Genomic DNA, 27,471 nt, shown 5'->3' on the forward strand with positions numbered 1-27,471 from the left:
TCAACATTATTCCTTAGAAGGGAAAAAAAAAATGGTAAAAAAAAAAATACTCCAGCAGGAGGCTGGCTGTGCATATAAGTGCTTTGGACCAAAGGGCATCTGAGTTGTTTATACAGAACTGAAGAACAGTGGAACAATTTCTCTAGAAACTCTTCAATGGGTTTAAGAGATCCCTGTGAACGCTGGAGCTATCGCTGGTCTGCATTAAAAAAAAAAATTACACATGTGCCTGCACAGATGTGCACACCAGTAATGAAGAAAGCTTAGTGTCAACACACGGAAAGGCTGCACCACTTTCTGGGATGTAATTTGTGCATGCAAACACTTTTGGTCCTGGTCAAGTAAAGCAGAGGGTTTTGTTACATGGAATAAGCACGATCCCCAGTAAGCAGCAGAAAGCAGAACTGGTGTATCAGGACATCTTTTGGAGTGTGGTATTAACACAAGACATTCCAGAGGGAGCAAAGTAGCAGTGAAGTACTTCAGAGGTGTCCAGGGAGAAGAGACATCTTCCCAAGCATTAAAGTGGCCTTTCAGGATTTTCTGAAGTCAATTTTCAACAGCCGTCAGCAGCTACAGCTCAGGAGGTGCCATCAGCACTGAGGAAAAGCTCTTACTTAAGAGGAACCTGAATCTTGCGAGGGAAAACACAGGAAACAGTGATGGTTCTGGTTCCACGTTTAGTGATGGCTTCTAGGAAAGATGTAAGGACTCCCTTCTGAAAACAACACAGGTCTGGAGGTCTTAAAGCACATGGCTGGGACAACAGGAAAAGATGAGGGCACCACAGCTCCTGATTAAGTTGTATCAGAGTCCAACTAAAAAAACAGGATGCTGAGCACAACCTTCCCCTGTAAGATTACTGAAAGACAGCTGCTGCTTTTTACATCTACTGTCTTCTATGTCGAAAGTTTTGAAGACACCATGACGACAAAAATATCTAGTTTCGTTCTTTTTGGAGGAGTTCCATGGTAACAAATGGAACCCTGAAATGTAGCACACTGCTTTTTCCAGAGGGCAGAGAATTGCCATGCCCTTCAGGAGAAGGAAACCCTGCAGTGAAATTCCGGAGCAGTTTGGGAAAAGTTGTGGCTCTCCACCAGTAGCTGCATGAAATGGGAGCCTGAAGCATGAACCAACAGCAGACATGAGACTAAGACTTCTCCCACCGCACGAACCAGTGTTTGAGGAAGAACTTTACTGTAGCTTCTATACACTGAGGACATGGAAGTAGATAGCAGTCTTACAAAACACAGTGAAAAATGTTTCTGGGGACAGAAAGCAGCAATAAATGGAATGGCAAGCAAGAAAGGGCAAAGAATAAGAGAGCAACTAGTCAGCAATACCACGGGAAGGAAAAACCCAGAGCAGAGATCTCCAGAAGACGTGTAGGAAAGGGCATGGTGGAGAGAAAGTGAAAATAAAGAAAGGATAAAAACGGAGGATGGACTGAGGAAAAGAGTGGATGTAAGACCCACACAACTCTTGATAGGGGTGAGGGAAGACGAAAACCTAAAGGAGATGCGGAGCAATGAGAGAAATATTTGGGAGATGGGAAAGTCAGGACTATCCTTCCCGAGCAGCATGCAAAACAACTTTCTGAATCATGGTTTCATTCATTATAACAAAGTTAAGACAACATTTTCACTAGAACAATTTTATTTCTGTAATGGTTACAATGGTTGAAAGCATTATTTAAATAAAATCTTTAATTGCAAAGATAGGGTGAGAGGGCAGGGTTTTTTTGTTTGTTTTGTTTGTTTTTAAGATAGAGTTCTATCAACATTTGTAAATAATCACACATAAATAAATATCTTCCCCTTCATATGCTTTTGATTTATCTTAGTATTTGGAAAAACAAATATAAAACAATAGAAAATTCAGAATGGAAACAAATTATAGTTTTCAATCTGAAATTCGAAAGTTAAATTCTTGCTGGGCTGGGCTGCAGCCAAATATTGGCACAGTGAAGGGCTTAAATTTTGTAACAGATAAAACTATGTATAAAATAATAAAGAGATAAAGCAGTGTCAAAATAGAAAATAAATAAATAGGAATGCTCTAATCCAAATATTTACTTGCCTTTCAATTTTTCATATTCATTGTTTTCAGCTGTTAGTTTGCTTTAGTATGGGTGGTGTTGCTACAACGTTTAAGTACCACTGTTGGAAGCTAAACTAAGATCCTCACTGACCCACAGGAGAGCAAAGGCTACAGGTAAAACTGACACAGTAAGTTCTAAATGGGATGCAGAAACCTTTGTAGAAACCCTTTCATCATTTCTTTTTCAGAGATATAAATCCTAGAATTGCTTAAGCTTTGAAGCAGTAACTTACCTCTGCAAATAAAGGGGATATAACTGTAGACAGGCATTGGGATAGAGGCCTCTTTGGGATGTCCTTTTCCTTAGAAGAAAACAAAATTTGGAACAATTTAATTTCTGAAAAGAAACATCTTCACTGCATTCTGTTTCTAATCAGTGAGGAAAAAATAGTTCCAACATGCCACGCTTCATGAAAAATGTGTTTCTATGTATATACGAGTATGTAAATCATCTTGCACCACGGTGCTTTATTCCAAAGCACCGCGGAGAATAGAGGCTGAACTGAAGTTTAAGGCTCTGGCACTCAAATATATGCAAACTCAAAATTACGAAGAAAAAAAAGTCCTACCAAGCATTCACCAAATCATATGCATGCTGATATTTACAAAAAGTTTTACAATTTAAATGCTTTCAGAGTTATAAAAAAGTAGACTTGTGAAAAATCCTAAATCACCCCACTAAATTATTAAGGCACCAATTATCTCCTTTTACAATTCAATCAAAACTTTGAGCACCTTATTTCTTTGGAACTCCAAAGGCTGGGCTGCTCCATTCTCTAGATTCTTGGGGTCTTTTTCTCTTATTGTAAAGATCCACTCTCCTGAATCACTCCCACCTGAAGCCTGGCCATCTGGTTCACTGTGAGGAAAGAAGAAGAAAAGAAAAAAAAAAAAAGAAAAAAAGGATTATTGTTCATGTTCCTTCCACATATAACTTCCATTCAAGACCAAAATCAGGATTCTATTGTGCAAGCCAATGAATATAAAGACAACTGTGAAAAGTAATACAACTTATCTTCTCGAGAAATTAAAGGATTTTTTTTTTGAGAAAATAAAACTAAGATACTTCACTAAATGCTAAATTAACTTCAAGAAGAAATAGAGACATTAAAAGATTGAAAATAAACTCCCAAGTTACATAAACAAACAACATGAAGCAAGATGATTATTTCTAACAACAAGATGATTATTTCTATCTGAAAATTGGCTTTAGCATAGTATCTCAACTAGGGAACAGAATTCGGGGAAAAAAAAACAGAAGAAATAATCCACTGTTTTTTCCCCTAGGAAAATGATTAAGACACTAGCATAGAATACCTTTGCAGAACTCCCACATGACATCCTGATCTCCAGATGGGAGAGATATGGATTTGAAGGGTGTACTATTCAGGATAAGGAATTGACTGGGTGGCTGCACCCAGAGAGTGGTGGTCAACGGCTCTATGTCCAGGTGGAGGCTGGTGACAAGTGGTGTCCCCCAGGGGTCTGTCTTGGCACTGGTGCCATTTAATACCTTTATCAGTGACATAGATGATGAGATTGAGTGCACCCTCAGCAAGTGTGCAGATGACAGCAAGCTCAGTGGTACAGCTGATACAGTAGAAGGAAGGGATCCATCCAAAGGGACCTGGGCAAGCTTGAGAAGTGGGCCCACGTGAACCTCAGGAGGTTCAACAAGGCCAAGATCAAGGTGCTGCACCTGGGTCAGGACAATCCCAGACCTGAGCACTGCCTGGGAGGAGAATTCACTGAGAGCAGTCCTGCAGAGGGTCCACAAAGATACTCAGAGGGCTGGAGCACCTCTCCTGTGGAGAAAGGCTGAGAGAGCTGGGGATGTTCAGCCTGGAGATAAGAGGACAGAGAGTAGTGAGGTCCTGGCACAGGCTGCCCAGAGAAGCTGTGGGTGCCCCATCCCCGGAGGTGCTCAAGGCCAGGCTGGATGGGGCTTTGGGCAAGCTGGTCAAGTAGGTGGCATCCCTGCACATGGCAGGGTGCTGGAACTGGGTGATCTTTAGGGTCCCTTCCAACCCAAACCAGTCTATGATGCCTTGTTTATTGAGGCTGGGGACGAACTGACAAATTTCTTCCTGATTCAAAATATTCAGCTAAAAAAACTAGGGACACAGCATGGATTTAGCATATTATATTGACATAAATAAATCTTTTGCCACATTTTTTGTGGATGTCATAGTAAACTATTTTTTTTCCTTTAACTCCTGAGAATTTGAAAGAATAAAAATATTTATGCTGAGAAAAACCTGTCACAGTGTTACATTTCACTTCACACTGTAATAGATCTCCTTCTCTAAGCTCATTTCTTTATGAGCTGTGAATTAAGAGTGATCTGCAAGAAAACCACCCATTAGAATAGCATCTTGTGGATACCATATTAAAAGTATTTATAGCGCCCTACCAAGCCAAAAAACATATGATCAGCGTAAGAAAATCCTTCAGCATCTCTGCCTGAAGTCACATCAAACTGTCTGTCAGGGAAAGAGGCAGATCTGCTTTCCATTAGCTCTAGTGAGCTGATCTATTTGGGAAGTTAGCGCTCCATTGGATCAGCACGCCAAATCAATTCACCCTTTTATCACATCTAATACGAGGGCTGCTGTGGAAGTAGAGGGGAAAACAGGCTGAGATACTATGCTAAATTGTCTCATAAGCATTCAGCAACCATTTCAGTTCCAAATCCCCATTATCGTAGGAGCATTATACCATTAACCCTCTCTTACACAGAAGGATATGCTTCTGCTTGCTTACTGCAGGTAGCCAAAATGAAGGGCAACCTGCCACCAAGGAGACAACTCCTCTCCTTACAGGGCCACATGCACACACAGCACAGTACAAATGTACACTGCTAGCTAGTTGTGCAGGGTGAGGCCTAACTTTTGCTCACAGGACAGGAGCACAGCCAGCCTAACATCTAGAAAAAACCTTAGACCCTACATAAAAGAGAAGCTAGTGAAGAATGGGCCAGGACAATTATTGTCAGTGGTTAAGTTCTTTGCATAAAATCCCTTACAACACTGAAATTAAGATTTCATTAGCTTACCAAGGCTGCTAATGTGAAAAGCTGTAAATGAATAACAAAACATAGGAATATATGTGCTAGAAATAACTACTTGTCTCTTTATTTACAAAGAATATTTTATAAATTTGTCAGACTTACGTATCTGAGTCGTCAGAGCTGGAGTCATCGTGACTTTGTTCAGATTTCCACCTCTTGTGCCTATCAATAAGTTCAGTCAGGTAGGAAGTTTTCTTTGCATTTCGTAAAATAAATTTGTGTTTTAAGAGTTCCTTTGCAGTAGGTCTCTAAAAAAAAAAAAAGGTTTTATTTGAAAGTGTTAAAGCAACTCACTGTAAAAAAAAAATAATAAGAAAACCAGACCAATCTTGATGTAAATAAGTATTTACAAAGACATACAGTATCTACAAATAAAAATTAAGATGCTGGTGAATATGCTGCTCCACTCCATAAAAGCTGAATTACACTCCTTCTTATGTAGAGACTTATGATAGAACTTTACAGAAGTGCCAAAACAATATACTAAATTAATTTCCTTTGACATTCAAATGTAGTGGAGCCTGGGGTTATCACTCACAGCAGAGTTTCCCCAACATCCCTACGGTTATTAGGATTGTTGCCTTCACTTCAAAGCTTTCTGAAGAGTTTGCACAGCGCTTTACTAACCTAGCTCTTAAACCTCATATATAAAAACAAATATTCACAAGAAAATCTCTCCCTTTTAAACCAGTTTCTGCATTAAGGCTAGGCAAAGCAAAAATACATTTGCCTCCTTAAAAAACTGTAATTATTTGTTCAAGGATTTCTCAGGTTTCAATTTTATTCTGAATCCTATCTGTAATATATATACATACATACACATATATATATATATAAATGTATGTATAACTCTTTTGATAAAATCTGATCAAGTTTATCTGTGGGTGGGCTATTTCCTTACCTGTCCTACTCTGCCTGTGCATCTCAAAATGCTTTGTCCATTTTGAAAGAGTAACTTCTGCATGAAGTAAGCTTACAGTTCATTCATTTCTTAAAAAACAGAGTGGTAAATAAATACTGTTGTTATCAGTAAAGGAAGAAGTAACTGAACTTTAAAAGGGCAAGTTGCAACTTTCAGTTAGTCTTTCCCTGTAAGTCACTAATAAAGATTCCCCCTTTAAACTCCTGTAAATGTTTTTTTCCACAGAGAATTCATGTAAACCAGTCAAGTTCTTTATGACATACTGAAGCACAAGTGAAACTCACAAAGCTTGGGTCCTTGTTCAAGCAGGCCTCAACAAATTCTTTGAGGGATTTACTGAAGTTTCCTTCCAACGTTGGTGGATTGTTCTTAGGAATGAGGAACAAAACCTTCATCGGATGTAATTCTGAATGAGGTGGTTCTCCTTTTGCAAGTTCTATAGCCGTTATGCCTAATGACCAGATATCTGCCTGTAAAAAATAATCATTTTAAGATTAAGTTGGAGAAAGAGGAAACAATGTTGCTAGCCAACGTAGATTTTAAATCTTTACTGTAAATCATTTTATATGTAAATTGTTCTTGCTAACAGTCAGATTATGTGGTTAACCACATAAAATAAAAGAGTTCATCAGCTGTTTTTACTCTCAATCATAACGCAGTTCTAGTAAGAGTTTGAAAACTTATTCAACATTCAAAATCAGTTGTTACTAACAAATCTTTTTAAATCTTTTAGAAATAATGGTAGGGTTGTTATAAACTAGCACTTTACCTCCTATATTCAAATTTACTATTTAAGTATGAGGCGGGACACAATGCTGGGATAAAAGATGTTATAACATGCATTTTTCTTCAGTATCAGCCAGTACAACTATAAGAAATTGAATAAATTAGAATATAATTTTCCTGGGGTTTAACACTGCCTCATGTATCATTCTTTTCACAGACTAGTGAAACACAGTCTAGAACAACATTAATCAATTTTTTCACCCCAAGATTTTAACCAGTTAAGTACTTGGTCCAAGCAGCTTCTGAAACATGGAAAGTGTTTTTCTACCAGATCTGCTTTGTAAACCTCCTGAAAGGCATGTCTTGTAGGCCAAGAAAGCCTGCTGTACATGAAACCTCTCTAAAGTCATACTCATACAAAATGCCAATCCAAAGGCTTTCTGCCAAGTTAGAGGGGCAAGTCAAATGACACTGCAGAGATCAGTGCTAGATCTGGTACCATTTAATTTCAGTGATGAGTTGGATTCACATTCTCCTGGATGTCACAACATGCAGACTGTTGTTTTAGGGTAGATATATTTCTTTCACACATTTTTATCATCAAAATGAACTATTCCTTCCAGGAAATTTAGTCTCTCTTGCTCCAAACCCTGTTGTCAAATCTGCCCAAAGTAACGCATCCTAAAACTTTATGTTCTGGTGAAATAGCACATTGGGTTTACGTGACAAGGTTTTGGTAGCAGGGAGCTACCAAAAATCTCTGTTCCAAACAAGGACAAGATATCAATTAAGTACATTCAAGTTTTGGTTTTCAAGATCCATTTCCAGGTACTGGGTAGAGTAAAGAATTCAATTATCACTACTATCCTCCTTATTAAGTGACCCTCTAATCCACTGTGTATGCTCAGTTGATATCCTTGGTTCTCTCTGACCAACTCATACAGGACTACAGGCTGACAGCTACATAGCACTACTAAAAACGGGCTCCTCCTTCCTTGTTCAGACAGTATTTATTCTATTATTAAAAGCGGAGTTACTTAATATTGTAAGTCAATATGGAAAATATCTAAGTTAATTAGCATACCATCGAATTTATGAAATGATGCCTTGTTAGCCCATGTTACAGAACCACCATCTCACACTGAATGCAGAGGATTATGTATGTAAATGAGCTCTGAGTTCAACTTAGCTGATAATGCTGTTATTAAGATAAGTTCTCCTCAATTCTGAGTATAATTGTGAGTACATTTCCTCTAGTAGGAAAGCTTTTTCTTGGTTATGAAAGAAAAATGTCACCTGTGAAGAAGGTTCTTTGTGTTAGCAACTGAGAGTTATTATTTCTGCTTCCTTCTGAGTCTCAGTTCAAGAAAAATGTGTTAAAGCCATATAAATCAGTAATGTTCTTCTGCCAGACTTTCAGTCACAGATGGAGCATGTATGTTTATGTATAAAAATCAAGTTAATATACGTTTATGTGTGCACAAACACTTCATTTTTTTCCCCTCACGTATTTATAACCTACTGTTAATGACCTTCCTCCACAAAAAATGAAATATGAAGTCCAATGTCTTTTACCTTTGAATCATATGCAGACTGCTTTATGACTTCGGGTGCCATCCAAAATGGCGTTCCCACAAAGGTATTCCTCTTTATTTGTGTATCTGTTAGTTGTCCTGCTACTCCAAAATCTGCCAGTTTTACTTCTCCTTGTTCAGATAGCAATACATTAGCCGCTAGAATAAGGACGAGGAAATAGTGTTAGAGGAGCTCATGCAGTATAAATTAAGACTCTTGCAAAATCACATCTCTTAGTTTCAACTATCATGATACAAATACAAACAATTTACCTTTAATATCTCTGTGGATTTTCTTTTCTGAATGTAAGTAATCAAGTCCTTTGAGTATCTCCCTCAGTATTGTGGCAATCTGGGTTTCATCAAGTGAGCCAGGTTCTAGCTAGGAGACAAAAGAAGAATTTACGTGTGTGTGTGTGTATAAAAGGAGAAATGGAGATACCAGAAATGGAACTGTGAGCATGAAAGAAATCCTTCTACCACACCTCAAAACTTCTCGTTTGCTAACTTTGTAACATGAGACACAATCCACAACACCCTCAAGAAAATACATAGTTCTAAACTAAGTTGTCTTGTGAAAAACAAATATTTAAGTTATCTAAAATGCTTCTAAAAGTTTTTAAATGTTCCATAAAGACACAATTTCAAGTTATCACGTTATTGATTTGTGGTCAAGTCATATGCAGTCTTTGAAAATCATCTATGTTATCAACTTCTTCTTAAGATTACACTGAATTTAGATGTGCAAGTCTATATGGACCCAAATCTCAAACTCTGAGAAGGAAACCAAGGTATTTAAGGTGCCACATCAGCCATCTCATCCAGCATTACTATATGTTAGATGAGATTGTGTGAAGTTCCCCAAAACACAACCCAAAACTCTAGGCTGACAAAGCTCCGCATATTTAAGAAGTTATCTTTCTTCCACATAAAACTGAAGGTGTAAGTCTGTAAGTCATTAGAATGAACAATTCTGAGTAATTTCATTCCGAGAAGAGACAGCAGGGGGAGGATATCTCACAGCTCTCTGCTTCTGAGATAAATTCTGAAACTGAGTGTGCCACTAACTTGAAAGTGATAGAGAAAAGGTCACTGCCTAAAACAGGCTTCCTAACCAGTAAGGGCATTTTGAGAGAAACACAAACTCAGAGAACAGTTCTGGTGCAGGGTGGTTGGGCACTGGGTCAGGCTCCCCAGGGCAGTGGTCATGGCACCAAGCCTGCAGAGTTTGAGAAGCATTTGGACAACACTCTCAGACACATGGTCTGATTTTTGGGTGCTGCTGTGTGGAGCCAGGAGTTGGACTCGGTGATACTTGTGGGTCCCTTCCAGCTCAGGATATCCTAAGATTCTACTCCTGTATTTTAGGCTACCCCAAAAGAACAGCCACTGAAAAACGTATCAGATAAAAATAGCATACTACATCCATCAGAAATCCTCACCTAGTAAGCAGGATAAAAGGTAGGATTTCAGGTGATCCTGACAATGTATTATTTGTTTTTATCTTTGTAGCCTTGCTTTCGACCTTTTTTTTTTTTCTTTACTCTAGCTTTGAAAACATCCTCATAAATGGTTCATCTCAGCATTGATATAATCTCAGTAAAACTAACATTCTGTTCTTATGAGAGCAATAAATAGGCACATACGTGATGCTGCCACTCCCTGAAGCCCACAAAGACATTCTCAGGGCTTTGCTTTGGCTAGGCTGCAAATACCAGCTCAAGACTTGGCTACCATGGCACATTACATCTAACAGTGGGAACTCCTCTGTCAGATGTTAGCTCACCCAAATGAGCACAAAGATGGGAAAACAGGCTGTGACTTGGACTACTGGTGCCTGTACCTTCACCACAAGCCTATTAAAAGTGAGAGCCTATGTATTTGTAATTGCTTTAAGTGCACTTTCTCTCGCAAGGTGTGACTTCGAAAATAGCCTCTAGGTATTCAAGCACAGGAGACACCAGGCTAGTAAGTCATGCATACGCTTCAACCACAGAATTTGAGGTCCCCATGCAGCCTTGCTTTGTGTAGAAGCAAAATAAAGAGTGCCAATTCTCATACTGGATTCCAGCTGGGGACCATGATGTGTATGCTTAGAGCTAGGGAAACAAGCAGCAGGACATGAATTCAACATGGATGAAGCACACAAGATGCTTAATGTACAAACACTTGGACGATGATTTCAGCTCTTCAGTTCTGTAGCAAAATCCTTTCAATGACATTTCAAGACGTGACCAAAGACTTTGTACTATTCTAGGCAACAACTTACAGAACAAATACGTTCTGTATATTGGTATGTTATCTGTATATTCTCTGTTATCACACAAGTGAATGAATGTGATTTAAAAAAAAAAAAAAAAGATACATAAGGAATATTTGAGAACATTTGTTTTCTTCCCACTCTTACACACCTTTTTGACGTATTAAGTTATAGAAGTACACCCAAACAGTTCCTAGTTGCTTTTCTTTTTGCTTTCTCACTTGTCCTTTTTTCAGGACAAAACTATCAGAACAACAAATATACTTTTTTCCCAATATATCTTTATTAGGAACATTATCTATTTCTACATAAGCACAGAATTCCTTCTTAGAGGATATGGGAACTTAGAGGATATGGGAACTAAAGGAATAAATGGGTTCAAAAAGGTAATCCAACTGAAGCACAGCAGCTCAACTGCCAGAAGTCTGCATTTACCAGCCTCTCCTCTCATCTTCAGGATGTCAGCAGCAGACTGCCACACAGGCATTTATACTTTCACTCTTTCTTCAAGCATTTATTAGTCGCCCCAGGTGAGAACAACAAACTGTGCTGCAGACAGTCAGTCTCAGTTGGTATGATAATTTGCACGTACTCAAAACACGTATTCTCATTTTTATAATACTATTTTTTAAATCCACAATAAATACAATACTGTATGTGATTTTTTATTTTTTAGATGGCTGAAATGAATTGCCAGCATCCAGGCCAGGAAAATGCAATCTACATTGAACCTTTTGAATTATGATTCAAAATTGGGCAATTATTTTGTCAATTTATCTGGTGCAATTAATCTCATCTTTCAAACATATTGAACTACCTCTATAACCATTCTTTGTCAAGCAGATCTCCTTGCAGCACTCTTTGATGGAAGAGAAATGGAATGGATACGGTTCACTAAGTTTGCAATTTATAAGGCTGTACTTTTTTTCTCTCTTCTTTCTTAACACAACCAGGGAGAATTGTGTTAGGAGAATTACGAAACAGAAAATACCGTTTTCAGCCTTTAGTGTTCTCTGGTTGACTGAAGATCAGCATTCAAAAATGTTTATATCCTGCTTCCAATATTAGGTTGCTTAGCTCCCTACCATCTCTATAAATAATCAGTCATGCCTCATGGAAAATAATATTTTCCTGGCATTGAGAAGCATTTTTTTCTCCTTTACTGGAATATCCAAATTAAAACAAAATGTTTTGTTTAAGGCATCTGGTTATGCTACCTTCCAACTTAGAAAGTAATAATTTCACTTGTAAGACCATAATTTTCTGCTATTATTACAAAAAAGAGTATCACAGACAAATGATACCACTACTGTTTCCAGAATTATAGCAGAGGACAATTAAGTATGTGAGGTAAGGTAACAAAAATCATATAAAGTTTACTTACTAGATCAAGTGCAGAGCCTCCACCCAGATATTCCATTATTATCCATAACTTTGTATCCTGCAAAACAAAAAACAACAGAAAACACACTAAGTTTTAAAACAATCAGTTATCACTAAGTTATAATGGGAATCATTCCATTCTTTTTGCTGAAGAATCTACTGCTTTAAATTACTATAAATGTTTAGCTGTTCCTCCAAAACACCTTTGGATTATTCTTTACAATGTGGTATTACTTTTAGTCCCATCTGATGTGGAATTCATTTAGTCTGCCACAAGCTATTTACACAACTATCTGTGCTCAAAAAAAAAATAAAAAAAAAATCTGTTCATCAAAATCAACAGGAGAAAAGCTACTTCACATTTACCAATAGGTAAGAGGGCAGACATTAGAAGCTGATTGCTTCTAAATAACTGATGCATACTCTTAAACATCAAACTCAAGTTCATTTTATGGTACCTCCTTTGTGCCCTGATACTAATGCTATTATAATACGGATTGTAACCAGGCAAGAAGAATTTTCTCTTCAATTCCTGCCAAACAGTCGTGTAGCAGGACAACTCTTGCCTTTATGCTGAAAATATGAAGAGCATCTTCAGTGTTTAATTCAATGGTCAAAGCTTCAGAACTGGGAAACAAAAAAGACTAGAACCAAGACTGGACAATTGCTCTGAAGCTCTGAGTTCACTTATCTATTAACATGCAGGAGCCACCCACCTACTTGTTCTTATCACCCTCATGAGTATATTCTGAAAAGTATTTGCTGAGACATGAAAGAGACAGGAAAGTGGAGGAGTATAAACTCATACATTTGAAAATTCTGATTACAGACATTCAAAATACCAAATACATCATATATAGTAGATTTCCTTTCATTAGTATAAAATGTCTTGATTTTATTGATTATCTTTGTTCATACAGATACTGCAAATATTTTCTTGCATAACTTGACTCCTGTCTAGGTTGAATTTCATTTAATTTATTCTTCACATCACTGCATTGTTTCAGCTTCTTGAAAGGTAACCCACAACTTATTTGTCTCTGACCTAAAGAAGAATACAGGTAAATTGTCTCCTCTATTGTCCATGTATCTAATATAGGGTGTAGAATTTTGGACAACTATGTTCAAGAAAGATGAAGCAAACTAGTAAGATAAAGAATTATTCAAGATAACTACTGCAATTTGTTAGCTTTAGATAGTAAAATAAAAGCTGAAGAAGAAAATCGAGCTACTATATTCTCAAGGAAAAGTTTGATACATATTACAGGAGTGTTTAATAAAAAATATGCCATACACTGTAAAAGAGACTGGACCTAGTCACTTCTCTCTGCTGTTTGCAATATTTTATTCTCAGATACGCTAAGAGAAGCATCAAATCCATCCACCCTACAGTAATGCACCTCCTGTAGGTAACAGCACACAGCCCTCCCCACCTATCTCCAGATTCACAAACTGTACCATTGTTAAGATCGATCTTGGATTAGTTCCTTCATCACCCACTATTTTTAAACACAGAGATCCCATTAAATTTAGATACTTGTTCTTCAGGAGTCAATGGTATTTGACAAACATTCAATCTTGTTAAAAAACTTTAAAAGAACCAAAACATTTTTTTTAGGAAAAAAAATATTTAAAATACAATTTATCTTATTTAGATATAGCATTTGGATAATGCTTATTTTTTGCAGACACAACAGACATTCCAAGAATCACTCCCTATCTTGAAAGGGTCCCTTAACAATTCTGAAATACATACTTTGCTGTTAAGAGTTTCTCAGATTTTGCCTTAAATGTTCTGGGTTCTAACAGTTCCAGAACAAGCATGCTTCTGAGAGGTGCCTTACTCTAAGTTACTTCACATTCAGAAAACTTCCTCAGCTCAATCAAAATTATCATATATATTTTATATATTTCTACATATAAAAAACCTCACCTGCTTCCATCTGAAAATCTGTTTTTTAAAGCAGCATGAAATGTCCTGAGTATTCCAATTTTATGTGTCTGCAAATAATAATTCAAGCACAAACATGTCAGCTGTATCACTCTCTACCTGTTATTCCAATGCAACTGCCTGGATGGAAAAGAAAAAGGCAGGGCAAATGAACCCCTTGATCCACTCTCAAAAAAAAAAACAAAATGAAAATTAAAAAAAAAAAAAGAAAAAAAAAAAAGAGATGCGTCTTCCTTTTTCTACTATCTCAATTACCATGTGGATTTAGAGAAATAATTTTAATTAAGATGTAACTATTTCCCCAAAGAGAAATTCTCACAGAACTAGATATTGAATTTTCCAGCCTCAGAATTGAAAGAAAACTTTGAAAATAGTTATTTAAAATAAGTTGCAAATTAGAAATCCAGAAGTGGCATAAAATAACTAAAAATAATAATTAGAGAATATAATTTCAATTGTGTAGATACACAACTGTGTAATATAAAATTACACAATAATAAATTACAGAAGTCAGACTTTTTTTTTTTTTTAAATCCTCACTTATCTTTTCACTTTTTTCCCTAGTTTGCTCACCCTTTTCTCCTAAAGCTTTCATCATCAACTGCTTAGGGTCATATGTCTGAATTTACAATGTAGTAACCATGAATCCAGTAAACTCAGGAATACGAAGGTTTTAAAACAAATCTAAAATTCAGTAAAGTGTGGAAATGCTGTTAGGACACGTAACTATCAATAGATATCCTAATGTGAAGCTAAGCAGCAGCTATCTATTACAGTTATGGCACCTTTATATTTGTAGCCTGAGCTTAAAAGCAATCTTCAAGGTCCACAGTTCATCCTTCCCCTTGCCACAGAAATGCTGCTCAACTTCAAGGCTTGTGTTTATTTAAAGTTTTCAACATTCATGCAAAATACCTGTACAGAGGTAACTACTGTTGTAGTGAATCGTACCATCACCTTCAACTAACCCCTACTGGAAGTCTTTGGCTTTCTTAGTTAAAATCTGCACACTGCTTAAGAAAAAAAGAAAAAAAAAAGTGCTTTTGGTAATGCAATTTAATGAATTGCTTGATACATATTTTACTTTTAGAGCCAGTAACCTGTATACACTTATTTTATGCCACGCAACAACAGCAAAACGCAAGTAGAGCACCACTGTCAACTCACTTTGGCATCACCAGAGTAACAAACCTCCCTCCTCTTGCCCTTCCTTTACAAGCATCTCTGGCATGCTTCACAATCCCTAACTTACTGTCACTTTCCTTTTTAAGGATGTTGAAATTATTTTTCTTGCCTGTACTTCTTTCTTTGTTCAGCACTTATCCCTCATTTTTCCTTTCAAAGGAAGCACCAAAATCATTAAATCTTCCATAGCCTAGATTAATAATTACGTATTTACACAAAATCACTTGCATTTGCAAAAAGAAGCTACACTTACATACTCAGACTAGGACCATTAAGTGTTCAATTTTAAGATCCAAAGCAAGACCTATTGTCTTCTTAAGCATCAGTCCCAACATAGCATTGATTTTTCTTCCAAGCACAGTGGAGCCATGGTGAGTCATCAAGCCAAATTTAGGATTAGTATTTCTCTAGATGAGCGCATTAATTGAAGGCAAACGGTACATTTCCTTTTTCAACGTAGGAACAAGAGGTTTTTTCTCTGGTGCCATGAAATTGGGCAAAGGAACAGCTTTGGAATCTAAAAGCTCTCTCACAAATGCAGAGCTTCTCTGAACCCTTTCCAAACTAGGATGCTCTTCTTACAGTTGGACTTCTGATTTTAACTCTAAAACCACACAAAAGCCTTACAATAGCAGCTTTATTTCTGATGAAGTATTCACCATTTATTCACTTATATACCATGAAAACAGTTGTAAGATAAGTGCAGTTGCAGCAAGTAAAGAACTTCTCTTAATATGCAAAATCAAAGGCCACCCACTCCCCCCAGCTATCCAACAAAAAAATATCCCCTACAGTCTCCAAAGCACAACAGAAATCAGAGTGTAGAAGAAATATACAGAAATAAGTAATCAAGATTAAAATGTTTCTTTACAAGTCATTATGAAGCTAACAAAACATTTCAACAAACATGGAGAAGACTAGCCTCAGAGATTTGTTTGTGTATTTGTTTATGTATTTAGCAGGAAGAATGTACACACGTGTTTCTTTGCGGTATGATATTAAACAGGAGAGATTCACCTACGTACTGGGTTTATGTGGCAAGGTTTTGGTAGAGTGGGGCTGCAGGGGTGGCCGCTGTGAGCAGAGCCCAGCAGCTGCCCCATGGCAGGTCAGAGCCAGCTCCAGGTGGCTCCAAAAGGGACCCACTGCTGGCCAGAGCTGAGCCAGTGACGTTCATTGTGCCTCTGGGAAAGCAGTTTAAAGGAAGGGAAAAAACTCATGCACAACAGCAGCCGGGAGAGCGAGGAGTGAGAAGCAGCCCTGCAGCCCCCAGGTGAGTGCAGCAGGAGGGCAGGAGGTGCTCCAGGCAGGCAGCAGCAGTTCCCCTGCAGCCTGTGGAGAGGCCCCTGGTGGAGCAGGCTGTCCCCCTGCAGCCCATGGGTCCCACATGGAGCAGATCTCCACGCTGCAGCCCCCCCATGGGTGGAGGAGCCCCCGGTGGAGCAGGTGGATGTGGCCTGGAGGAGGCTGCGGCCCATGGAGAGCCCCCGCAGGAGCAGGCCCCGGGCCGGAGCTGCAGCCCGTGGAGAGGAGCCCACGCAGGAGCAGGGGGCTGGGGGGATTTAGATGTTATCTAAATCACCTTTCCTGAGAGACAGAGGGGTTGCAGAGAATAAGATAATACAGCGTCATGAACAAGAAGGACCAGAAGAACTTGAAGCACCAGCTGACCTGTGCAGCGCTTCAGAATTTAGCCAGAAGTCTTAGAACGAGGAAGTCAATTAATGCACTTTGAAAACAGTTGCACAACCATGAGCCCGCCTGTTTTTAAGTGAAACAAAATCCTCCCACCTATTGTAAGAATATTTCCCACCTTAAATTCATGGTGCATAATTAGCAGCAGAATAAAAGGTACTTAATAAACAAACGTGAAATCCTTTTACTGAAGGCTTGGTTTGGTTCAGAGACACATGATTGGCAAATCCCACTCAGAATCTGTATTTGCAAACATTTTAACATGTCAATCATTACAAGGCAGAAGGAATCACAAACTAGAAGTTACATATTTGACTGAAATAACACAACAGATCTGCTAATCAAAATATGAGCTAGATTAAGTTCATCTATACACTAAAAGCTTTACTATCGTTTGATACTGTAGGTTTTTCTACTAACCCAAAGACAGAGGGTATCCAAACACCCTGATCAGAACCTCAGTTAATCTGGAAAATACAAACTAGTTACAAATCACACAACGTGATGTATGATACTTTGTTTTGGAAAGGAAGAAGGATTTTACAGATACTTCACATGTGTTTTTAACCATGCATCTGAAACCAATGCTAAACTATACCACCAGGTGGCACAATCACAATGCCAAAGATGCTCTCTCACTGCCCCCCAGCAAAGGTCCAGCCCCAAAACAAGCTGTGCAACCAAACAGAAGTACAAAAACCACCTGTCTAAGGTGAAACTGAAAACACCTGGCACTCCAACACCCTTCATGAAAAGAGGAAGAGATGATTAACCAAACAAATGCATCCTATTTGCTCACAATCATCAAGTTTAACTTCAGGCATCTTTTTATTCATTCACCATCCCCTTGGAACATCAGGTCACAGCAGCAGTCCCTGCCTCGTTACACAGGATGAAGAATAGGCAGAACCTGGCATTCAAGTCCTCATTACCTTGTTAACTCAAATGGACATCTGTGAGTTTATATTCAGAGATAAGGTAGCAATCAATCAGAAAAAAAAAAATAGGATGCTATGAATGATGCTTTGAGACACCAACAGGAAATGGTATTTACCTAATTGTGACACTTGCTTCTCTTAGACAAGCTAACACCATTTCACAAGCAACAATAAACGTTGCCATCTTCTCAAATCTGAAAACATCTATCAAGAAGTATCAAGACCTCCAAAATATTTTACATGTCTTTCCCCAAGAGCTTACAACTTCTAGAAAAAAAGGAATATATATACAGGAAAATAATGATTCTAAACTGTTAGAGAGAAGGCACCTATAACATGAAATACCACCATTGGTCCTTGAAACTCATCAGGATTTGCAACCTTTCCAGTTGTTAGCTGACTCTTCACTTTCTAGATCCACAGATGAGTGCTAGAACAAGTATCGATTGTCAGAAAGTGAGTTCTTTATCAGCACACACATAAAGGTATCAACAATATTCAGCAAATGCATGTTTTTGGCAACAAATACTCCACCTCAGGGCCTCAATTCCTGTCATATCTAGGTTAGTAATAAATATTACCTTGATATATTATTGGTTCAATTTAAACCTAACCAGAACTAGATCCAGTGTTACCATATGTTAACGATGCGAAGTGCACCATTTGCTTGCATGCCATTCTTTCCAGAACACAATCCTTGGACAGAGAAGGTAAGGAATGCACTGTTAAACTTCACACAGCACTTCCACATGCCAGTTAAGATCGCTCAGTGTCATTTAATAACTTCTTTGACAGATGAAAGGGATGTGACAGAGGATAGAATTCACTGATCACAAGTTATTTACACTGCAGCTTCCCCAAAAGGTGAACATCTCAGCCACACAATTCTGTTAACCTTAAGTAACAAATAATCAAGCTCTCCCCCCTGCAAATGAGCAAATCGATTCTACCACTACATATCTAGCTCCTGCAGCTGTACAACAGCTATCAGGAAGGGCTATAATGTTCTTACAAGCGTTTGGAACTATCTTCACAGGGGACAAAACCAGATAAAAATCTTTCATCGCCTATTCACATCACCTTTCTAACACACTATAGTTTGTTCTTAAGCACAATCTCAGTAAGTAGTGCTGTTTTTCTCGCGTATCTGATAAGCAAAAAGCTCTCCAGCCTTATTATAAGGAACAAGGAATTCCCCTATCATTCCAGAGCCTCCTAACAAGTTTATTGAGTTTCACCATTCATTAATCCTTCACTAGAATTTCCCTTGACAAATTATTCATCTGCTAATGTTCCTCCATCTATTTCCACCTACCACAATATAAGCTTGTATAGATTGATACATCATTTTATCAAGAGGGATGTTATTTGTTTACGACATCAGATTCCATTAAAAAAAAAGAAAAAAACACCATCTATATTACATAAAGATGCTGATAGCTGAAGAACCTGAAAATCACATGACATGGAAAAAAAATGGTTGGCTCTGAAGAACAAAAGACACTATTTCACGAGAGAACAAGGCTAAAGTCACAGATAGATACTCTATACCAGATACTCCATATAAAGTCACACAAAGATACTCTCTGCATAAATTGTCCTCTCCCTCCCTTTTTCTCCTCCCCATCCTGTCACAACAAATGGTCCATGCCTTAGAATAGTGTCTTCAAGGACTGTCCAGTGCTCTCAGAAAGGTGAAGAAACTGAACAGCAACTGAAACACCAAACAGGCGCAGTGAATTGCCATCCTTAAAATTGGTATCCCCCCGCTTTGGGGTTTTGAAGTGTAAGAAGAGCAAAGGCAGATGTCATAAAGTACAGATCAAGATACTTATTCAGCAAGAAAGCAGAAGCAAAAATCTAGTCATGCTGAAGTAGATAATCTGGTATACTACTGAAGACCACAGATAAAGTTCATTTTTCTTCTTACATGAATGACTATTACCAATTGACAGGCTCCAAAGAGAGAAGAAAAAAAAATTGCTCTGAACATCAGTTTTCTCCAGTAAAAAAATTGACAAAGGAATAACTAGATTTGCCTTAGAAAGGCATTTAAGTATTTCATGAATTTCAGAGCCTCCAAATAACTTAACGCCTCCCACATATAGCTAGGTCTCTTGTTTTATTATAATCAATATCCACCAACAAGCTAGAAAGCAGTGTAGCAATTCTTAACCCTAAAAAAATAAAAATAAAAAATCTTCCACTGATTCTAGAAAGTTACTCAAATTAAGAAAATAAAAAAATGCCTTTGTTTCCTTCTCATCCACTCCCAGAAGAGGGTAACCCCTTAATAAAATATATATTTGTGATTCTGTTTAGCTTGTCTTACAGGAACAAAATGAACTTGATAAGATTTACACTAGCTTCAGTGTGGTACTGCTCTTTTCTGCACTTTCAGTAGTAACTTGCTGAGAAAAAAAAAGTGCTAGAATAACTCCCAGAAGGGAAAAAAAAAAAAAAAAAAAAAGGAAAAACAAAGCAGTTGTGAAAGTTTCATTCATTTAATTTGATTTAAATATATATACATATATATACACTTGAATATTTTGCCTCTTTGAATACCAGAAGGGGCATAGAAATAACACATTGTGGAAAGACTACATACTAAGAAAAAAAAAATCCTACAGTTGACCACTATATTTACATTTGAAATGTAGAAGATTACAAATGAATTTTGTAATGAAACTATGAATGCTGATTATTGCAACAGAAAATCTCAGCATTTGGGAAAAAAAAAAAAAAAAAAAAAAAAAAGGAAAGAAAAACCAGCAAACAATTGTTGAACATAAACAGAAAATGAGCTAGTTTAATCTATCAATTTTACCAGGACATATAAACATTTTAAGCCTGGAGCAGCTGCAAGTTGTTCATAAAATCCATAGGTAAATCTACACGTATATATCTCTGGAAAAGAATTAGATGGGTTCTTATTTTATAGGATGACCTTAACATATTTAAGGTACAACCTACAAACCCTTGTATTTATACAGGACAGCCCAGTAAGAAAGCCAACTAGGTGGCAAATATTAGAAGTCCTCTACATAGTCAGAAAGCTCTTCCCCAGGCTTAAAGAAGTCAGGCTATCAGCTAAAAAAATATTCCCAAATCATAAAAGAAAAAACAAGACAAAAATTGTTGCACAGGATACCTGCAGTCATATAGGACATTAGGAACAGATACATCTTAAAAGGTCTGTCAACTACACTTTCCAAATCCACACCCCTAGACAAAATCTGCTCAGCAAATACATAATTCACTTTTACGAACAGTCTACTCTACTCACAAATATTCTCATAAGAAAAAAAAAATTGGCAAGAAAGTTCCTCCTCATGTTTTCAGCCACATTGCTAGAGGGTTAGTGGGTTTCAGATAATGTTTACTGGAATAAGAACAAGAAAAGCAAGACCTATAGCTCAGCTTCCCTATGGATGATCTAATGGGGCGGGGAGCAGAAGTCACCCCTGAAAAGTTTGCTTTTATAAAAAATAAATAAAAAAGCTAACAGCTAACATGGGATTACTGTGTTTACAGTTCTGATTTCAAGATAAACAACTGTTCATTTCCAATTCATCTCCCTACCATAATAATTCTACAGGCATTTAGAAGTGTATACAGATATAAAAGATATAAAGAAAGACAGCTGTGCTATGTTTAGGTGGCATCTCTGACAGGAAAAAAAAAATCCAAAAGATCTATTTCACAGGAGAATGAAATGCAGCATTTTGTTTCTGTGGAACTTTCCTCAGGTAAAGCTCTCTAGAAGTCTAAACACATGAAGAATTAGGTGGAAATATCTGGGTATAAAATTAATTATTTGGAGATCCATTAAAAGAAAAAAAGTATTTTAAAACTATGTGGAGCAAGCATGTGGTTTTCTTCTCCCCTCCTCCCCCCAACTTTATCTTTAAGGATCGTGCATTGAGAAAAGCTCAAGTTTTGAATCTCATCCAAAGTATGGAAGACAACACAAGGGATGGAGGGGAGCATACATCCGAATACAAACCCAGGAAGTATAAAGTATCTTTTTGCCTTACACTGAGGGCACAAATGGACAAGGGTTACTGACAGAGATGCGTATCTTCACAAATCTTAATGGGGCTCTGCAACCAGCTGATGAGGCCTCAGGGAGTTCTCAAAAAGATTTTCATGAAGGAGTCATGAACAAAAACCTTTAGGAGATGGTAATGCTGTACTGAAGATTATTACCACGCTGGGGTGCAGGGCTGATGAGCGTATTTTGTCTGGGGAGCATTTCTGAGGCGCTTACCTCCTTTGAAGTCTCTTGGCGTCAGGATGAATGCTAGCTGTCCTCGGGCTGCCATCCCTTTGAGGGGAGGGAGATACAGGTGAGCCCAAAGGTTCTCTTCTAAACACAAGTCCTTATGCAAGCTGGCCAAAAGGTCCCTGCAATCAAAGAAATCATTGTGGTTTTGCATGTGGCGCATTTATGTCCTTTAATCAAGGTTTGTCAGCCATCTAACGTTCAACCACAAAGGAAAAAATAAATAAACGCATCTGCCAGGTAGCCAACGCAGAACAGAGACTAAGGAGAAAGAAGAATTGTTGGACACTGTGTACTCCACGAAAAACACAGGCAATGTGATTTTTCAGACTAAGCAGAACAGCACCCTCAGGGGACAGTATTATGTATGTATAATTGTATAAAAAAAAATGCTATTTGCTTTTGGAATCATTTTCCAACACACTGGAATTCCTGCCTTGTTCAGATCCCAAGGAAAAGAGAATTGTCATTTCTAGACATGAGGAATGGTCAATGCATCCTACAACCTAACGCAGCAGTCCCTCTTCAATCATGACCTCTTGCAGATACCATGGCAGTATACAACTGATCCCGAAATGCATTCTTTTTGCTGTGTGCTAGTCTAACAGAGCTTGCAGAGCCACTTGCTAGAGGAAAAAAACAAAAGAAAAAAACAACAATGAAAGTTCTGTCGCACTGATAAAAGATCCCTTTTGCACAACATTTAGAGTTAGCAGACTTGTGTTAGCATCCCAACATACTAGAGCCACGAGCTCCGTGTTTCCCTTCGCCTGAGTCATCCCTAACAGTGTCCATATTCTCAGGCTCCTTGGCGTGTTTCCTGGGGACATGCCCTTCCGTCACAGAGCAGCATCCTTACAGCCCAGCTGTCACAAGCCTGGGCTTGTCATACTAAGCACATGATTCCCCAAAGCCCCAAGCTGATGGGCAACCTTAGCTCACACCAAACCCAAACTGTGCTGTAGTAAAAGCAAATAGACGCATAATTCTTGTGGCGGCTGCAAAACCGGTTCCTAGCTAATAAGCACGAAAAACTTACACAAGTAGAGAACTGCTCGCATTTCACTTTCTAAAGCAGTGGGTAACCACTTCTACAGAACACTGCACAGCCTGGGAGAGGAACTCACTGGGAGCAGCCCTGCGGAGAAGGACGTGGGGGTGCTGGTGGCCAAACAGCTCGCCACCAGCAGCAGTGTGTGCCTGCAGCCCAGCAGGCCGACTGCGTCCTGGGCTGCACCCCCAGAGGGGTGGCCAGCAGGGAGGGAGGGGATTGTGCCCCTCTGCTCTGCTCTGCTCTGCTCTGCCCTGGGGAGGCCACACCTGGAGGGCTGCGTCCAGGCCTGGGAGCACAGCACAAGGAGGGCGTGGGGCTGTCAGAGCGGGGCCAGGGGAGGGCCACAAAGGTGGTCAGAGGGCTGGAGCACCTCTCCTGTGGAGACAGGCTGAGGGAGCTGGGGATGTTCAGCCTGGAGTAGTGCAGGCTCTGGGGAGATGTCACCGCAGACTTAATGGGGGCTTATAAAAAAGACAGAGGGTGACTTTTTACACAGAAAGGTAGTGATACAACAAGGAGAAATGGTTTTAAACTAAAAGAAGGTACATTTAGGTTAGATACCTGAAAGAAGTTCTTCACTGTGAGGGCAGTGAGGCCCTGGCACAGGCTGCCCAGAGAAGCTGTGGGTGCCCCATCCCTGGAGGTGCTCAAGGCCAGGCTGGATGGGGCTGTGGGCAGCCTGGGCTGGTGGGAGGTGTCCCTGCCCATGGCAGGGGGTTGGAGCTGGGTCATCTTTAAGGTCCCTTCCAACCCAGACCATTCTGTGGTTCTATGAACACTAAGTGTACAGGAGTCCATACTCTTCCATTTTGCACTTATCTATAGCCAGTTTCCCTCTTACCTCTTCAAAAGTGGAGGTGGTAGGTGAAAAAACATGTTGCTTACACCCATTACACTTTTAACAGTTAAGCTTTTTTATCCCCTAGCATGGCTGACAATAGACATTCCCTTCCTCCCTGTCCACCAGGCAAAAAACTACTTCATAACCATGCCTACCCAGTCCATACTTAGTGGGAAAGAAATAACTCCAATCTGTGGCAGATCTATTCCCAAAGATCAATGAGTGAGTGATCCATAATCAAATCATAATCTATACAGAGCTGCATTTTAGAGAGAAGACCACCAAATGATTATTAATACTCGACAAAATCCCAAAATGAGAAATTGAAAGCAAAAGTATGTCAACGTTAGCTTGCAGAATTCATTCCTCCAGGCAAACTGCATTATAACAAAAGCAAAACTATCAAGTCAACTTCTTTGCATCCAATGAATAAAAAGGAATTAGCTAAAAAAAATCCACCAAAATGCCACCTTATTAGCACGTAAGTACCTTAGACCTATTTCACTGCAATAGCTGCTATCAGTTACACTCAGCTCTTACAAATTACCACCTGCTCTGGACCAGAAACAAACTTCCAAGAGAAAAAATAAGGCACACAGGAACCCCTTCACCTCCATTGTCCAGAAAACAATTTTTCTAATGCTTCCATCTGTTCCTGCTTACCACTACGTCAAATTAAATTCCAAAGGAAAGGTCCAACTCAAGTTTTCTTCTCCTTTGTAGAAATATCAATCCACCCATCAGTTTAATCCTTTCTACCACTTGTGTCTACAGCTCCCCAGATCTTTTGCATCCCTGCTCTGCAGCCTCTAAGTCTTTATTTCTCTTTTCCTTTTCACTGATGCATTCACATTATCACTGAACCCCACTGCTCCTTTTACAGAATATTCATAGGCCAATCCTTTTTCTAAACCCTTAGCTACTGATGAAGCCGTATTTATCAGCCCTAAAATTGGCTGGGATCTTCAACCCAGGCTTCTGCCAAGCTCATTCCTCCAATCCCTGTAAAACATGTAATTTCCACTTTCCCTCTCAAACACCACTTCCTTTGGCATCTAATTACTGTTAAAACCACCCTCTATTCACACCCCTCATTTCCATTTTGCCTTCCTCCCTGTGTTTGCATTTCCTTCGTACAAATTGCTGTTCCAAGGAGCTGTTAAAGAAAGCAGAGCAGGAAAAAGCCTCAGAATCTCCAAATGACCTTTTTTTCCCCCAACTGTGGTTACGTAGTAGCTTAAGAATTTCTTAGTATGGTGAAAAAAGTGGGGAAAAAATAGAGAAACAAACCTTAAGAGCTTAGTTGAAAACAATGGTTCCTGAAACATCACAGTTCTTTTCATCAGAACTAACACAGCACAAACCTATTTATTCACTGTGGGACTTTCCTTTAGAAGTTCACTATTTCTGAGTTTCTAAGCTACTTTTCAAATAACAGTTTCTGAAAGCTATACATTCAAGCATTTTAATATGCTTTTTAACTTGTTCCGTAAGGTGCCATGATGTTATTCCTTTACACATGGGAAGAACATGACATTTTTCCTTTTACACAACCACCTCCATTCAAACCACATGAAGACCTAAGCTTCATTTGGCCTGAAGAACTGTACAAATGCCCAAAGATATTGAAGGAAAAGAAAATTTACTGAGCAATAAAAACTGCCTAATGTTAACACTGGAGATATGACACAAACATAGTAACTATTATGAGACAAGATTATGGTGGAGAGAAGTTTATAATCAACATGGCAAACATCCTAGAAGCACCCAAGAACGTAAGATCAATATAGATTGGTGGTCATCCTCCAGGAGACCTCTTTGGGCAATACACACACCAGCATTACTGCTGGCTGATTAAAAAGGTTTCATAAATAACGAAGTGGCAGTGTGTGTCCACAAAACAGCGCACAATCTCCTCCACTACCCCCTACTTTAAAAAAAATAAAATAAAAATTAGTTTTGCCTACTCACTGAGCTGAACCTCTTCACTCAAAGTGCAAAAAGGTGCTGGTGCTAGGGCGAGGAAGCGGCGAGTCACAAGGCAGAGCTGGATTTCCCCTTGCAGCAGCAGACAAACAAAGCTTGCACCTAGATGCCATACTGACATTCCCTTTTCAGATATCTCACAGGCCAGCAGTTACCACACACCACAAAAGGACATATGTCAAGCAATGTTATACGCTGTTAAAAAACCCTGCTAAGTCATCCTGATCTGCATGGCCAAGCTAAATATGAGGCTTCCTGTTACAGCTTCAACAAGCAACAAAGCTTGTTACCAAAAAAAAGTGATCCCTCTCTCCCTTAGCCTCCCAATTTCTGGGCTCACCCCCTCCACCTTTTTTTGCCTTGAACCCACACCACCTGTCTGGCTAATCCGTAAGAGGTGATTTTGGAAGGGGTGAAACCTGGAAGCAGGATGGGAATGAGATGCTGTTGCTGCTTATTTCAGCAGCAACCAGCTGTGAGATCAGCCTAAAAACAGGTATCAAAACGTGAAATTATGGAGCTTTCAAGGGTTATCACAACAAGCATGACACATACGACTTCCAAGAGACAGTATTTTACATTGAGCTTTCTAAAATTTGATTTAAAACAACATGGTTAAGTACCTAGCTGCTGGACAACATGAAATACGGTTATTACAAATTCTCAGTTTGCCTTCAGATATACTAGTGATGCCTCCCAATCTCAATAGGCCAGTACAGTAAGAATTATTTACCCATAGAAGTGTAGCAGTTCAGAAACGATTACACTGATAAACAGGAAAAATTCTTGAAGTCACTATGTATTAGATAGATTTTTTCACAGATTCAGAAAAAAATAATATCTACATTAGATTCCAGAAATAAGAATCTCTTGGACCACTGAAAGTAGTGGAACAAAAAAATTGAGTCGCAAATAGAAATAATATCTTTGAATAAAGACAATGCAAATGAGGAACTCCTTTCTCTTTAAAGAGCACAAGAAAAGGCTACAGGCAAACACTCAAGTAGTAAAGACTATAGGCAACTAAGGTTCAGACTTGCAAGGTAATCGTCTCTGAAATTTGAAAGGAGCAAACTATTTTCAGTGTGAACAGGGCCTCGGCATAAAACCACCCATGCTAGAAACAGAATGTACAGGTTCTTTCATAGACTCTTGCTTTTGTCTTATTTATGGCTGTTATGGGCTGTGTTAATGGAAGCTTTCAACATCTTCTTTAAATAGGTACTCCACCCAGACCTGAAAGCCTAGCAGAACTGTTCCAGAAACTCCCTTCTACCTCCATCAGGGCTGTCCAGGCAGATGGCATTTTCTCATTTACAGTGGACAAGCGAGGACAGACACCTGTCCAACTCCTCTGCCAGGAGAGAACCAGGGGGTTTATGAGGGGCTTTGGAAGGAAAGCAAGAATACCTGTACACGAACTGCCTCACGTGGAGTCGTGCCTCATTTTGTTCCTAACACACTCACTTAGGGTCACATCAGTTCAAAAATCCTCATA

At 38.8% G+C, this 27,471-nt stretch overlaps 1 protein-coding gene across 1 annotated transcript in view; it reads right to left on the minus strand.

Moving 5' to 3' along the window:
• Nucleotides 1-27,471, minus strand: part of STK24 (serine/threonine kinase 24) — a 48,367-nt gene that overhangs the window by 2,410 nt on the left and 18,486 nt on the right. The window contains exons 3-9 of the mRNA XM_084292679.1: nucleotides 12,040-12,096; nucleotides 8,669-8,777; nucleotides 8,397-8,554; nucleotides 6,380-6,565; nucleotides 5,276-5,421; nucleotides 2,839-2,962; nucleotides 2,337-2,405 (exon numbers count right to left, since the gene is read on the minus strand). Coding sequence (XP_084148805.1) covers nucleotides 2,337-2,405; nucleotides 2,839-2,962; nucleotides 5,276-5,421; nucleotides 6,380-6,565; nucleotides 8,397-8,554; nucleotides 8,669-8,777; nucleotides 12,040-12,096 — 849 coding nt within the window. The remainder of the gene's footprint in view (nucleotides 1-2,336; nucleotides 2,406-2,838; nucleotides 2,963-5,275; nucleotides 5,422-6,379; nucleotides 6,566-8,396; nucleotides 8,555-8,668; nucleotides 8,778-12,039; nucleotides 12,097-27,471) is intronic.

This window comes from Netta rufina (assembly GCF_964035555.1).
Source record: "Netta rufina genome assembly, chromosome: 1".
Lineage (NCBI taxonomy): Eukaryota > Metazoa > Chordata > Aves > Anseriformes > Anatidae > Netta > Netta rufina.